Raw genomic sequence first — 16774 nt, 5'->3', positions numbered from 1 at the left:
TGCATGCATGTGACTTTCTCCTAATCAAATGCAGATACTGAATTTAAACTTTACATCACGTGTCTTTGGGTTATAAAACTAGGTAATAGCATCAAGTCCCATAACTCTGACATGCATTTTGGCCAAAGTATGTCATCTGAGAACTTAAAACTTCTGGTTCAAGTTTTGCATACAAGTTCCTATCTCAAAAACGAATGCAGATACTGGATTGAAACTCTTTAGATATTCTGACATTAAAGGTAAATTCCTGCTTCTGGGACAGCAGTTCGAATAGTCGAGCATTTGCTGTCTTACGGACAGCTCTAAAAAGGCTTGTTATTTTTCATTCACATGAAAAATGAGAATACCGACAATCTCGATTTACCAGTATAGAAATATCATCAAGAGAACAAGATCTCACCGAAACGAAAAGCAAGAGCAAGTTATGATAAATTTCCAGCTGAACATTGCCATTAACAGTACACGTAATATTATATGAATAGATAATGAAAAAGGCCTGAGAGCTATCTTATGAAAAGTTGACTGTTTAATCATCTACACGTTGTGACTGAAATAGGTGCCGACATACATACGTAACACCTGATTGTAACATTCAATATTTAAGGGAAGAGCATTTTGCAAAATGAATGCTAAATTGTCGTTATAAATAATTCCAAAATATTTCGACCTTTTACACCAATCATGAAAATACATGCAATCTCATTTTTACTATGTCTAAAAAAAGTTTGTACTGAATAAAAATGACGATGTTACTCAAATTACATTCATAGAGAAATGTACTTAATTTTGACTGAGCGGATCTTATAAAGCGTACGTGTCTGATATTTGCATAGGTAAGAATTATAGCCGTAAGTTGAACAACATCCGTGACAATTACATAGAAACACAAGATTTAGCTTACCAAAACATATACAGTATTCTTTTAAGGAATATTGTTTTAGCATAATGTTACTGATGTTTAATAATGCAATGAGAAAAATATGTTCTGTCATTTTTGGTGCAAATTTAATTATTTAAGTTCAACATTTCATTTGAGTCATCTTTGTGCACATTTATATTATACATATATTTATTAAAAAAAAAACAACACACATTTTATAATTGTCTAAAACACATACTATCTTACATTTTACAATTAACCTAAAGTATCTATTTGCTATCAAAAATTATTGTATTACAATAAAACTTCACTGTTTCACAATATTCGCAGTAAGACCATAAAACATTTGTGAAGAGGTGTCCTACACGATAAACCAACCTAAAACCGCCGTCTTATCTGCTGCTTATCAGCGATTATGTAATAGTCGCTAATTGATGGGCAGTTTTGCACAACAGGGGTCCCCGTGGACCATGAAGATTTGTAGAGTAGGAATTAATTTTCCTTTATGGAATGTAGAATAATAATATAGTTATAAAAATGTCTTTGTTTTCATAAAAGATTTCTGCCAATATCATGATAATGAAAAAGGTCATATACCGGTGAAAGTGATTATTGTATTTGATAAATATATACTTGTTCTTTTTTTTTTTTTTTTCAATTTGAATAATAAGTTTCGTAAAGTGTACCTTTTTTCATCTTCTACTGAAATGCACGCACGGGTAAATAAATCAAATTATCACCACAGTTAATATGACCATCATTCATTAATTTGTAATTTATACTTTTACGTTCACGCAGTGATCAGTGAACGTAAAGAAGCCATGGTTGTATGTAATATTTTAGGCACATACATAACAAAATTTTCGCGAAATGTTTCAATTATTGAACAGTTTATTGTAATATCGTCAAAAATTATACCGGCACACAGCTTGTAAAGCAATTACATAGAATTAATTCTAATTGCCTTTTTAATTTAATGCGGACTTTTTAAGACCAATTTATTTCCAATTAAAGATGTGACTTAAAGTTTGCCAATTCAAAAAAGTTTTACTTTGAATATATATTATATAAATAAATAAATAAATAAATAAATAAAATGCTCGAACAGATATGCAACACATTGATAAGCATTGCCTTGTGCCGTCGTACCGTCAAGTAAATATTTGTGAAAAACGTGCTCAAGATTGCGATTACTTCATTTTCAAATTAAAATGGAAGCAATTTGTCATAATTCAATTTTAGAATAAAAATTACCCAGACAATGTTTAGACAATGGAGAATACTTCACGAGGTTATAAAATAATGTCATTTTGATAGAAAATGTTTTTATAGCCTTTTAAAACCTGACATAACCGACCTTTTCAAAATTTCTATATAGAAATACATAGAAACCATAGTCATCAACTTCAAACAAAAATGGAAGCAATAAGTTTTTGTATCACATCGATAAAAAATATATTGAAATAAAGGGCAAAAAATGAAGATTACTTCACGAGGTTATAAATTTTTGTTGAATAACGATAAAATTAAGTTTCTAATGTTTGAAATATATTTTCCTATACAAATCTATAGTAAAACTGTTTATCGATAAACGTTATCGGGTCCGCGATCCGTGTATATTCAAGGGAGACTACTTTTGCCGAAACTACTGGTCAGTGTATTGGAATGTTGGCCATGACTATTCTAAGTATTAAAGGCGCTCGCTACAGTTTTTCCGGACGGGTCGATATTTACCCCAACACCGTGCTAATTTATTTGTTTCTAATCGATGTTTCTCATGACAGAGCTGGTGCAGCCGTTTTGCGCATGCCCGGAATGATTTCAATTAGCCGCGCGCAATTTTGTGTACAATATGCATAATATACTGACTAAAGGTTAGGGTTAGTATCACTATGGTTACAAAATATATACATTTAAGATATGTTCGTTCAAATTTAGTAAATTCTGTTTATACCGGAGTCTGTACTATATCACAGGCGCACCAGCTCTGTTTTTAGTCAAAGCCGTTTCTAATCCCGTACCGTACCCATACCGTAATCCGTATTCGTAAACTATGGGTTTTGTTCGGAGAAAGGCGGAAACTTGCATCATTCTATGACATCAAAATACTTCAGAAACAATTAAAAAATTGCTTGTTTAGAAATCTGCCGTTTGATAATTTGATATAGTCATTTGCTCTAACACTGAAAGAGTTTCTGTAGCATTGGTCCAGAAGCCTTTAACCTGCACTCTTCAAACCTAGTGGTATGAATGGCTAAATGGAGTGGATAACACCTACTGCTTTTAATATCAATATGTTAAAGGTAAAGGATGCAGCAGCCGAAATTTCTTCCTATCAAAATACAGAAAACAAAGTTTCTACAGTCATACTTTCAGCGAGTTTATTCCAAATGTTCCTGAAGTGAGCGACATTGGGTCATTTGATCCTCTTGTTAAATATCTTTGCCTTAAGCTGTGGACAAATACAGAATACTGTCAAGAGTTTGGCTGAATATATGTCCTTGTTTGAAATAAAAATTGATTACGTATTTCCTACCAACTTGCGTTGTATAAATGCCCGCCACATCCCACCTCATTTGTAATTTGATTTATGCCAAATCTAATATGGTGACCTATCACACCAACTTAAAATTGACAGAAATATGCAAAAATACCCCATAGATCTGCTAAACAAGTATTCCTTTTTTTTAAACAAATCATTTTCTTTTTTATTTCTATGAGCATGTTTCAAATAGATATATTGTTTTCCGTTATAAAAATGCTAAGATATCAAATTTATGCCGGGTATTGTTTTTTACTGAAACATATATTAAGAGTATAGAAATTTTGAAAAATGTTAAAAATAGCATTAAATTTAGAGGCAAATAAAACTGAAACAAAGCTGTTGACCTAGTATTTTTATTACTTTTTTAAATACATTATAGCATGATCTTGTAATACAGAACATTTCATCAAAATCTATTATTGGGAAAACAATTACGAAACTGTAGCGAGCGTGCTTAACAATTTTATCATAATCCAAAGTTGTTTTTTTTAATATAAGCAAGCGCAGTACATATTATGCTGTTTGGAAGCATTTGTCTTGCAGTCTGCGGATGTTTTCATCACGCGACTACACCAGCGAATACCTGCACACTTAACACAAAGAAATTTCATAGATCTAAATGCAGTTAAGCTTCGAAAAAAAATCAGGAAGGGTAAAAATGTACGCAAAGAAAGCACTTGCAAACCTGAAACGTTAGAAGCTTAAAACAATCACGTGACAAGGGACAATTTCATTACGTAATTTCTTTTTTGCGATAGTCTATTTTTAGATGATGCATATTCATTTCATTAATCTCGATTCTTTACTACGATATATTTAATTGAGGAGTTACATGATTTAAACTTTATTATCGTGTCTTGTTATTATGTTATTTTACTTAGTTGTATTGCACTGAAATAAAGATCGATTGTGCGTAAACACATATTGGGCTAGAGGCTATTTGTAATGAATACGCATGAGTCCAAGATGGCAGCGCCCTATCGGAAATCGGATTCCTTTGCATTACATGCTCAGTCAAGTGTGACATGTTCACCATAAGTGTTCCTTCCCTTTTAAACGAACAACAAGTTTAGCTTTGAAAAAGCTAGTCCCAGTCAGCATTCTATATCTGCCCGATATCGAACCGACGTCGTTGTCTATAACGGCCCGATATCGGCTTCAATTGCGGCTGCAAATAGGAATGATGTTACCAGAAATATTTATCAACGTTCATTGATTGCAACATGTCAGACCGTTGCTCCCCTTTATATGTACAATCAGCCGAAAAAAAAATCTAAATCATATAGTCTAATCACATGTTACCGCAGTCAGTTTCTGGAATGTGTACACTAAAACGCTACTGAACCACAGAATGCGAAAAGTTAAACAAAAATGCCACAGCGTAGTGCTACGTAGCTCGTAGGAGTAACTGTAAATGCAAATATCATATTAAATGAATCCTTCGTTCATAGAGTTTCCTGCATCGCTTCAATATTACAATTGACATAACTGTAGTTATGAAATAGTATTGGACGAACATCAAACCGTGGGACTTTTCCTTTCAACCGTTTATAACTAAATATCTGTTCAAAAGGTCTTCAAGCCAGAGAATGCACACTTGAAACTACTCAACCCGTTATTAATCCATTACTGGCATATCACATACACATATCTAACCTGTTACTAGCCTATTGCTTATCTATTTCTTACTATCTAGCATATTACTAACCTATTGTTGAATTATTAAAAATCCACCCCTAACGTATGACTAACGTATTTCTAACATATAACTAACCCATAACTAACTATTAGTATCCCGCTACCCTGTTTCTAACTTATATCTAACTAGCTTACCCATTATTAATCTGTCGTTTACTCATTACTGACCCATTACTGATCTGTTACGTATGTTTGCTGATTAATGTTATGACGTGTAGGCGTGTTGGCGTGAGGAAAACATGACAACACGAAAACTCGACACATTTTACGAGGCAACACGACGACACGATATATACTTCTTCTCATGAACCGCGTGATTAATCTTCATCAAACATGATCTGTAGCAACAATACTATCGTCATCTCTAAATTTTAAACTATTTCTTCTCAAGAACCACTAGGTCTCTAGCATATGAAAATAGTTCCGCTAGTTCTCTTTAAACAACCTATTTTCATCAACAGCTTAATGGGTCATTACTACATTCGCCATGTATCATTCTTGACACAGAGTGTTCTCGGTTTTGTTTAAATGTCTCTGCTTGGCATATTTTGGGACTGTCAGAGCTAAAAATAAAAAGAAATATCTTAAAACAACTTCTTCTCATTGATCTTCACCAAAGTCTTTCTCAAAATGATTCCGTATTTTGGTTTATTACAGCAAAAATAAAATGGACAAACTGTTACAATATTTTTATCAAACTGCTTCAGACGTCGACAGACGCAAGGTTAAATCGTCACGGTCTTCATCAGTTTTTAACCTTCAAACTAGATCTAGATTTTATGAAAATATTTTAGATTTCACGTCGCACCGACACAATTATAATCACATGGCGATTTTCCAGCTGTGATTGTGAAGGAAGACCCCAGCTGCTCCCCCGTGCATCATTTCACCACAGGCGGGCATCTGGGTATAACCATCGACTTTCGTAAGGCATCTGCATGACTTACTAACACGCCGAGTAAGGCTCGAACCAACATCGGTGAGGGCAAGTGATTCAAAGTCAAACATTCTAACTGGGTTTCATAAAGATGGAATATAAATCATGGCCTATACTGCATCAACAATGTTTTTCTTAAACTTCACCTAGTGACATTAATTTTTGACCCGAGATAATCCAGTTTCAAACTTGATGTAGAATGTATATAAATCATTTTGCCCAGATCTAACATAGATCCAGTAGAAAACATTGAATCTATATAATTATGCGTTAACATATATATAACGATTAGAGCAGACAAATGCGCAGGAACTTTGTTGAATAGAAACTAGTGACATGTCTGAATTACGAAGAAAACGGGAGCGAACGATAAAAAAAAAGCATTTGGGAATTAGAATAAATTGTATTATGTGGGCTGATTCTACTTCACTTGTCTGTTAATTTCGTATATTTATCATGTCGGACAAAATAGGCGGTAGGAGACAACCAAACTTTGAGCCCAGACAACAAAACTCGCGTGATAATGGGAACGATAAGACAGACATCCACGCGTAATTGCCCCAGTTGAACCCTTGAAAAATCAATCTTCATAGGTGTTTGTAATATTGGCTTGTTGATAATCACTATGACTACGTATCGTTATTAAACGACCATCTATATCGACTAGAGCAGAAAAATGCGCAGGTGCATTGTTAAAAAAGAAACTAGTGATATATCTGAATTAAGAAGAGAACGCGAACGAACGATATAAAAACTTTTGGGAATTAGAACGAATTGTACTATGTGGACTGATTCTACTTTAATTGTCTGTTAAATTCGTATACTTACCATGTCGGACAAGGCAAGCAGTAGGAGTCGCCAAAACTTTGTGCCCAGACAAGGTACATCGCGTGAAAAGGGAACCAGTAGTTCTGATATGTCTGTATACAAAAGTTCTGCGGAAGAATCAGTAAGAAATAAGGACCGAAAGCAGTCGTCTATCTACAAAAGTTCTGAGGAATATTTCGAGTTTATTTGTAACCCCTGCAGAACTGTTGATGATCATGTCGAGGCTCAGGGATACTGTACTAATTGTAAAGAATATCTTTGTGGCACGTGCATTCGGAGTCATTCTAGGAGCAAGTTGTCTAAACATCACTCTTTGTTGGACAAAGACGCTATGCCAAAAATGACTGTTAAAAATTGCAATTCGTGTAAAAAAGTGGTTGCAGAAGGAGAGGCTGTAAATTACTGTAAGGATTGTAACGAATATTTATGTGATAGCTGTTACAGGCGTCATACGAGGATTAGAATATCGAAGCACCGTGTGTCGGTGGACAAAGCAAACATGGCTGAAGATTCTGACCGTGCTGTAACATCTTCCATGGTTAAATTGAATATTCATAAAGAAGTTACCGGCGGGCTGAAATACAATGAAGAATATACATACATCCATGATATCAATGTTAAGGCTGACTCTGACGAAAAGCGTTGTCACATTACTGCAATGACGTTAGTCTCGAACACTGAGGCGGTTCTTTGCGGTCAAGATAATGACTCTCTTAAGCTCGTCGACGTTGTAAATGGTACAATAAAAGACGTTTATATATTTGACGTTAAACCTGTTGGAATCACAACGATATCCAAGGACCAGGTAGCTGTTGTGCTAGACGGCAAATATCAGATACAGGTTATGTCAACATGTGGAGGACTGTCCGAAGTTCGTGCTATTAAAACCACCGGTAAAAGCCTAGATGTTAAGTTTAAAAATGGAAAATTGTATGTGTCAATGGTGGACCCTGTACAATTTCGGATCCTTCAACTGACAGGTGCAATAATTAAGACAATCAAGCCTGATTCCGAAGTTCTAGAACATTGTTCTATCCCGTTTCATATCGCTGTGAGTCCTGATGAGAGTATGATCTACGTGTCTGACTGGGGAACTAACAATTTGATGTCCATAGATATGAATGGGAACATGATATCCATGTATGAAGGTGAGCTCGACAATCCGTATGATATCGCCATCTCCCCATTTGGATCCCTCTATCTCTGTAACAGATACCAGCACATCATATACAAGATTACACCAGACCTGAGAGAAGCTACAGTGATACTAGGACCAGGAGATGGTTTGAAATTCCCACACGCACTGTGTTTTAATACTGACAAACACAATCTTTATATCAGCAGTGGATGTGCAGTTCCTATATATGGAAACTTTCTCAAGGTATACAAATGGAAATAAATAGTTACTGCGTGTCTATACATATTTGTAAACTGAAACATACATGACTGTATTGTGTGTAGGATTTGATTCATTAAATTCATTAGACAGAACATTGAGAAATAATTATGGAAGAAACATAACATCTGTTTTCCTGTTGATAATATTTATCCTATTATTTCAATGCTGTTTTTCGTCCTCATAAATGGACATGAAGTTTCAAACTGGATTATTTATGATAGAAACTTTATATTTCAGGGTGAAATAATACAAAAAATGCTTACACGTTAGATGCCATGATTTATATCCCATCTAAAACCTGGTTGTGATCTTCGATGATCTTTGACTTTACAAGCCCCATGTGGTTCTGGGACGATCTGTGTATGAAAAGAATTGGAACCACTGCCTTACCCTTGTATGATCGTAAGAGGCGACTAATAGGGTCTTACAACTTGGTTTTGCAGTAACTCCAGTGATTCCAGCAGGTGTGCAAATTTTGATTCCATACCTCATGTTTTTATTTCGATGTAATGAGATGTGGAACCAAAATTTGTAGTCCTGTTTGGCGCCATATAACCTATACTGTGTTGCCTTTACCAAATATGGGTTACATTAAAACAGGGTCAAAAACTAGGTCACTATGTCAAAAAATAGATAAGCCTTTTTAACACTCTAATTTAGTGGGTAAGTGGTGTAATGGTGTAATTTCGTTATTTTGTTCTGTCGAAGCGATACAAAGATAAACGTAGTTTTTGCGCCCCGAAAAACATCACCTCGCCAATGGTCGACCCGCCAATAGTCGCTCCGCCAAATGTCGACCCCCACCCCCCGAGTCGACGTTAAGCGATGTGAGATTCTGCGGCCGGCGTTCGGCGGTGCGCCATAACAAAATTTCTCGTTATGTCCCTGCGCAGAACGAAAAAAACGAAATGGCATAAATCAGCAACCATATTATAACCTAAATTGCCCACTTGATCTACATAAAACATAATCACAATGTTTATCTAAATCAAGTGTAGTTTGAAACTTTAAGTTAGGTCACATAGGTTTTATCATGCTTAACACTCTAGATGCCATAATTTATAAATGAAACTTAGAACATTTCTTTTTATAAATCGAAGAACGATTTTGAAATCGGGCTATCCAGGATATTAAAGCAAAACGTTCTTAACACTCTATATTATACCCGATCTACATAAAAAGTGGTTAGATAAAATCATAGGAAAACCTTCTAGACACAATAAAGGCAATTTTTCTATTAGATTTATATGAATTTAGTCAGAATATTTGACTTTATGAAGTCTAGATAAATACAAATATTGCGTTATCTTCCATTTAAAACTAGGTCACAATGTTGAATCATAAGAAACTAAAGCTAATCTTCTAGAGATCGAGTCACCTACTTTTGCCTCGGTTTCAAATTCGTCCAACATTTAATTTACAGAAATATACGGAATATCCAATACCCTCGAAATAACATGTCATACGCTTGAAATAAGATGTTGTATGCTCGGAAAAAGAAGTCATACGCTCGAGATAAACTGTTGCTCGAGATAAGATTCTTGCGCTCGAAAAAAGATGCCATGCGTTCGAAATAAGATGTCGTGCGTTCGAAATAAAATGTCGCACACTCGAAATAAGGTGCCGCGAGCTCGAAATAAAATATCGTACACTCGAAATAAAATCTCGTACGCTCGAAATAAGATGCCATGCTTTCGAAATAAGATGTAGTGCGTTCGAAATAAAATGTCGCACACTTGAAATAAAGTGCCGTGCGCTCGAAATAAAATATCGTACACTCGAAATAAAATGTCGTTCGCTCGAGACAAGATGTCGTGGGCTCAAAATAAGATGTCGTACGCTCGAGATAAGATGTCACAAACACGAAATAAGATGTCGTATTCTCGAGATAAGATGTCGCACACTCGAAATAAGATGTCGTACTCTCGAGATAAGATGTCACACACTCAAAATAAGATGTCGTACGCTCGATGTAACCTGTCGTGTTCTCGTAATAAGCTGTTGTGTGCTCGGAATAAGATGTCGTACAATCGAGATCAAATGTGACTCTAGATAAGATTCTTGCGCTTGAAATAAGATAGCGTGCTTTCGAAATAACATGTTGTACATTCGAAATAAGATGTCTTACTCTCGAGATAAGATGTCATGCGCTCTTAATAAGATGTTGCTCCAGATAAGATGTCTTACACTGGAAATAAGATATGGTTCGTTTGAAACAAAATACCGTGCACTCGAGATAAGTTGTCGTACGCTCGAAATAAATATCGTTTGCTTTAGATAAGATGTTGGTCGAGATAAGATGTCTTGCGTTCGAAATAAGATGTCGTTCGTTCAAAGTAAAATGTCATGCACCCAAGATAAGTTGTCGCATATTCGAAATAAGATGTCGTATGCACGAGATAAGATGTCCTGCGCTCGAAATAAAATGTTTTGTGCTCGAAATAAGATGTCATATGCTCTAGATTAGATGTTGCTCGAGATAAGATGTCTTGCGCTCGAAATAAGTTGAGCTGTGTTCGAAATAGTATGTTATGCACTCGAGATTAGTTGTCGTATGTTCGAAATAAGATGTCTTGCGCTCGAGAAAAGTTGTATTAAGCTGAACTTTAGATGCAGTTTGTTCAAGATCATTTTATCTGTAAACAAGAGGTACATGATTGTTTTAGATCGATCACCCGAGATTCGCAGAGTAGATGCGAAACAAGTCACTCAAACTAGCGACAGTCTGTTTGACCGCATAAAATCTTACCTGGATCTCAAGGCATTTTGCGCACGGCATTTTACCTCGGGGGCTCCAAATAATTTTATCTGAAACATTAAGTGTGTGTCCTACACTAGTCTGTGTTCAGACCTAATGTTTTGTTCATAGGAGAGAACTCTTGAGACTTTTCAAATTTGTATAATTATGTCCCTTTTCTTCTCAAAACATTAGATAATCAGAGCCAGGACTGATGAAGTCGGAATTATTTACAGATTTTTTTTTTCTAAAAAAAAAAAAAAGATTATCTAGTCGGTAGCCAGTCTAGTCCTACACATGCCGCCGTACAGTTAAGCTTTTCGTGTGAAAAGAATTATGTATTCATTAATTGTATTTGGACTTACATCTTATAAATAAAATTCCAATACAGCAACTGTTAAAAATTCTAAATGTTACCCTTATAACATCATGATGTTAAACCTTATTTCGGTTTGTCGCCCCGCCACATAGTGCCCCGCCGAACGTCGTTAATACGCCCCACTGTACGCCGCAACACCGAAAGTCGCCTCGCCGAACGCCGCTCCGTTGCGAGGCACCATAATGATGCTCGGCGGGGCAATGTTCGGCGGGCTACCATAACGACGTGTGCTGTTGTGTCGCTGCTACAGAACAAAATAACGAAATGGCATAAACCAGCCACCATAGTTAGAAAATGTTAATGTAACGTATGTAACAACAAATTATTCCACCTTTAAAACAGCATTTGTATGAACATCATTTCTATATCAGCCTGCACTGTTCTTCGAATATTTATTGATGATTTCTCATCAAAACCCTATGACTATTGTCATTTGAAAGAATGCTTACAACTTGTCGAATAATACCTTAAATTGATAGCTAGATTAAATCAACGATTGAATTTGTTTGTATATTTCATACTTACTTATTACTGGAAACACATGCATTTTTTAAAACATGTAAAATTGTAACAAAACATGTTTCACGATCGCCACCTGCGTTCAATTTGTTTTAAAATGGTAAAATATATTGGCTAACAGTTGGCCGGGGAGGAGATGGTCCTGACCCCAAAACAAGATTTCTCTGGTTACATTTAACAGTTTGACCTGTATTGCCAGCTCTTCTGGTAAGAGGCACTGCGTACAGGAATTATTTCGTTGAGAACTCGCGATGTGGCGCTTGCTGTTTTGAACAAAGTATTAACAGCTTTTACCATGTTTACGAAGGTTTGCTTCTGAAAATTGATCAGTGTTATTGTCAAACTAAATGCGGTCAATTATTATTCAGTGTCACCATTTTTATCTACGTTCATGATTTTGTGTTTCCATATTTACTTTAAAAGCAAAAGTCTGTACGAAATGACTGCATTCTTTATCAGTAACATGTTGAACCCAAATCTCACACTGTGTTAAATATTAAAAATTTTCAAACCTAAGTTCAGTAACTGTTGTTCTTTCAGGCATCATATTTAAAGTACGACAGAAAAAAAAAACCCAAATATAATGGTTAATTACTGTATTATTACATTAACAGTGTTCATTCATATTATCTTTGCACCTTATTTAATTAAATAAAACGACTTTTGTATAAAAGGCAAGAGGAATATTTTGAATGTTGATGAAGTATCGAACCTTTTTAAAAGCCCAGCTATGATCGCATATTTTTGTTTTTGCTAATTTGAATTTTTCATCTTTCAGATTTATTGCTACCTATCATTCCACATTTTTGACGTGACTTGCCCTCTTTTTTCATTTTGTTTTTCAAACTGCTGAAGACGAAAAGGTTCTTGTATGCTTCTAATTTGCATATTCGTATTATATCTTTCTTTAAGATAAGCAATTGTATTATTTTCAATTTCATCTTCTTTTATGATGCCTTAGTAACTGCCTTTCTCTCTAGTGTGTACAACAATTGTTGCTTTTCTAGGTAGCCTCTTCTGTTAAGATATTTGAAGGGTAGAAATTACTTTTTTCTGTAAATGACATTTATTTCATATTTCTCTTGGTCAGAGCAATGCTTTAACAGATAGAAAACGGTGTTTAATGTATCCTGGTGTAGGTCTGCACGAGCTTATTTTACAGTTTTCCGTCTGATACGTGGAATAGTAAGTGTCTTATAGGACTTTATTAATCAAATGATAATTTTAGCTCGACTATTCGAAGAATAGTGAACGGTATCATATTCATCACATCTTGGTTAAAGTTTCGAAAATTGTCTGGCACACAGTCAAATAGTTAGAATTTTATCGGATTGATGCTGGCTAGTATGTATTATACCTGACTTTAAAAAATCAACTACATTTCAGTCAAACTGTTTTTATCAGTTCATAAGACAAAATAAATTTATAAGGAAATCACAATTAAAACGGTATCAATAAATTGCATATTATATAAAAAAAATAACACAATATATATTATATAATTTCTTGTTAAATCCCATTTCTGGTAAATTGTTTGCCCTAAAATTTGTCAAACATTTGACAGCTGATTCAAACATTTTTAACATAAAATTTAAAGCCTTATGACACTTTAATGATTTGCTCTCCGTGTTAAATATTTGTAACTAAGAAACTTGTAATGTTTTGTACAGAAATAAGAAAATTATCGCCGCTTTTTCGAATGTTACAGTAACTGCTGTTGGTTACGTAATAATAATCTACTTTTTAATGCTTTTTTAAAAGAATATTTAAACTCATTATATTGATTTTTCAGTAAACGTTGTGACCTTTATATGTTTTCGGTATAATAAAATGAATGTTGCATTCCAGAGAGGGTAATATGAAAAATGTTCACCCCTCGAAATATGAATATAGACCTCGGCTGACGCCTCGGTCGATATTCATATATCTCGCGGTGAACATTTTTCGTATCACCCTCTCTGGAATGCAATATTAATATAATATCACTCTTTACCGGTCCATCTGCGTTGCCAAATAAAATGTGACGTCAATATTTATTTTTGTGTGTTACGCCACCGGAAACCTATATGGATGACTCTACTCCTCGCTTGGCGCTCAGCATTAAGGGGATAGTGCTAGGACTGGTCAGCCCGGTGTCAGTATAATGTGACTGGGTGGAGTATCATGCCACGTGTCTACGGCGTGATATTCCAGTGAGGCAGCACTATAAAGTTGGGCATTGTGCTCACTGCTACAAGTAGACACCGTCGTTTATATGACTGAAAAATTGTTGAAAAAGACGTTAAACCCGAACACACACACACTACTCCAGAAGACCGTTAGTTACCTTAGTTGTGGGATAGTGCAAGATACAAAAGACGCTCCAATTCCAGAAGTTTCCCTGGTTCTTTGGTGTGCCGAGTGTAAAGCTACAACATGGGACTCTTATCACAATGTTAGTAATTTTAGTTGGATGAGCGGGGAATCGGACTCACGACCCCTGGTTTCGAAGTTTAGACAGTGTTACCACTGAACCAACGCGTCCCCTCTCGCTTCATTGTTAAATATCGGTAGCACATTTATATACACATCTTGAGTGCTTGTGCAGTCTGTGCCATCTACTCGTAAAGAAATAAAATTCAAACTTTTTGCAAATGTCGAGACTTTTAAGCGATAATTCGACGATAGTATTGCAATAAGTCGAGAGCCTAAAAAGGTGTCTGTTTTATTTAAACAAACATGATTTTGTTAATAACAAAAGATAATTTACCTCAGGGAACTTTCAGCTGTATGAACAAATGGTATGACCCTGTCCGAATTGAAGAGCTTTGTCCTTACAATAAATACGTCCGGGAACCAGACACATGCTCTTCCACAACTACGATGGCCACTTATAGGACCTTCAGGGCACTTTGATTTCACTTTTAGAATATTTTCTTATTATCTACTTTAGACAAAAATTATACGTAATGATATTTTGTTTAGGCAAAAACGTGGTCGTGCTCTGATTTTTAAATTAAATTTTACATTAAATTTTACATAGCTGTCAACATTTTAAACAAAAGGATGTGGATCTGGAATGATTTGATTACTGGGCTAAGAACAAAACAGGAATTTGAGAAGAACAGAAAGTTTATTATACACTTGTACGTAGTACATCATCTTTCGAACATTCAATATTTCCATATTGTTAATATATACATGTAGTCACATGGCATAGCTGTATTGAATTGCATAGAAAACAATATAAAACGTGATATATAAATTAATACTAAGGAGGTATATAGTGTTATTAACTGTACGTGTTATAGAAGAACTAAGAGACATTGCTGCTTGAATAAGTTAAATAAATTCTATTATCACATGCCAACAATTCAACAAATTTTAACATTCTTGGTCTTACACAGTAACATTTTGTACTACATTTTACGTATATCATTGTAGTAGGGACATATCAAAACAAAGTGATATTCATCCTCAATATCATTCAACTCATAATATATACAATCTTTTATCTCTAGCAGTTATATTTACACCATAACGACCAGTCTATCCAAGTAAAGCGTGCGAAGACATCCGAATTTTGCAAATACAAGTTCTAACATTACCAGTTATTCGATCTAGATAAGTTTCATATACGAATGTATCTTTTATATTGCTATACTATACGGTGTTTATTCGCATACTAACTCTACACACAATCAACTTAGACATATATTAATATATATAATGATTGCAAAAATATAAGATACTAAATTGCATGTTCGAACTGTTTAGACATAACTCGTGATTACAATATAAATAGCTAAACAATATTGTTGAATGGTCACTTATTATACCTCCAGTCCGTTAGGCAAGAGTTCGATATTCTACAAAGCTGGCTGATATCTTAAAAAATGTTCGTCATAAAATACTTGATCTGAGCATGATCTTTGAAACGATGGGGCCCCGGTAAGTTAAAACGAATAGTACATCAATTGTTAAAAAGAGAAGTATAGTATTTCTAATTATCAGGTGTAACTAAGAATCCAGTAAATGAAGAATAATAGCTACCATGGAGATGACTAGCATCATGCTCACAACCAATATAGACAACGTCATTTCTGTTTAGGTGGAAGGTACCAGAAATCATCACAAAGTTTGCGCCCTTATCGCCATTACTGCCATACGGATCACTGTAACCCCCTACCTTTATGATTGAGTTTATGTTTAATACACAATTGATATAACTTATATCATCGCCATAATTCTTTGTGATAGTAGCTGCAAAGTTATAAATTCCCGCCAGCGGACAGGTAAATTTTCCAGTGTTGCTGCTGTAGCCACTGCCGTCATTGTAGAGTACTGTTGGGAATATCAGTGGACTCGAACCGCTTGCCCCAATTGCAGTAAATGCTACGACTGAACATAAAGAAATATGAAATTATTATAATGATGTCATCACGGATAATGATTAATATAAAATTACCGTTTATCAAATTGATTTTCGTATTATAACGTACATAACGATATATACTAATAATACGGCAAAACCAACGTTGAACTTTTTATAAGCCATACTTTGTGCCGGTTACACTCATTATCACATTAGTATGAAGACAGACATCATATTCTCTGTAGTACATCTACAATAACATGTTCAAAAAGACCATAGATGACAACTTTTCTGAAGTACAATATATGTACATTTGGAAAAATCTATCCTGGAAGACTATAGATATCACAGTTTCTAAAAATACATTAATTTTACATAAACCTATTCTAAAAGACTGTCTGAAGTACATTTACAATAATCTGTTCTGAAAGGCCATAGACATATATTGTTCTTAAGTACATTTACAAAAAAATCCTGTTCTGAGAGAACAAAAACATT

The 16774-nt window shown here is 34.8% G+C and overlaps 1 protein-coding gene across 1 annotated transcript in view; it reads right to left on the bottom strand.

The window, feature by feature from the left end:
* Nucleotides 1-16774, bottom strand: part of LOC123538063 (uncharacterized) — a 61862-nt gene that overhangs the window by 19198 nt on the left and 25890 nt on the right. The window contains exon 18 of the mRNA XM_053529751.1: nucleotides 15907-16302. Within this exon, the coding sequence (XP_053385726.1) occupies nucleotides 15907-16302 (396 nt within the window). The remainder of the gene's footprint in view (nucleotides 1-15906; nucleotides 16303-16774) is intronic.

This window comes from Mercenaria mercenaria, chromosome 18 (genome assembly GCF_021730395.1).
Source record: "Mercenaria mercenaria strain notata chromosome 18, MADL_Memer_1, whole genome shotgun sequence".
Classification (NCBI taxonomy): domain Eukaryota; kingdom Metazoa; phylum Mollusca; class Bivalvia; order Venerida; family Veneridae; genus Mercenaria; species Mercenaria mercenaria.
The sequence above is the reverse complement of the archived record's forward strand: the minus strand, read 5'-3'. Positions and strand labels throughout refer to the sequence as shown.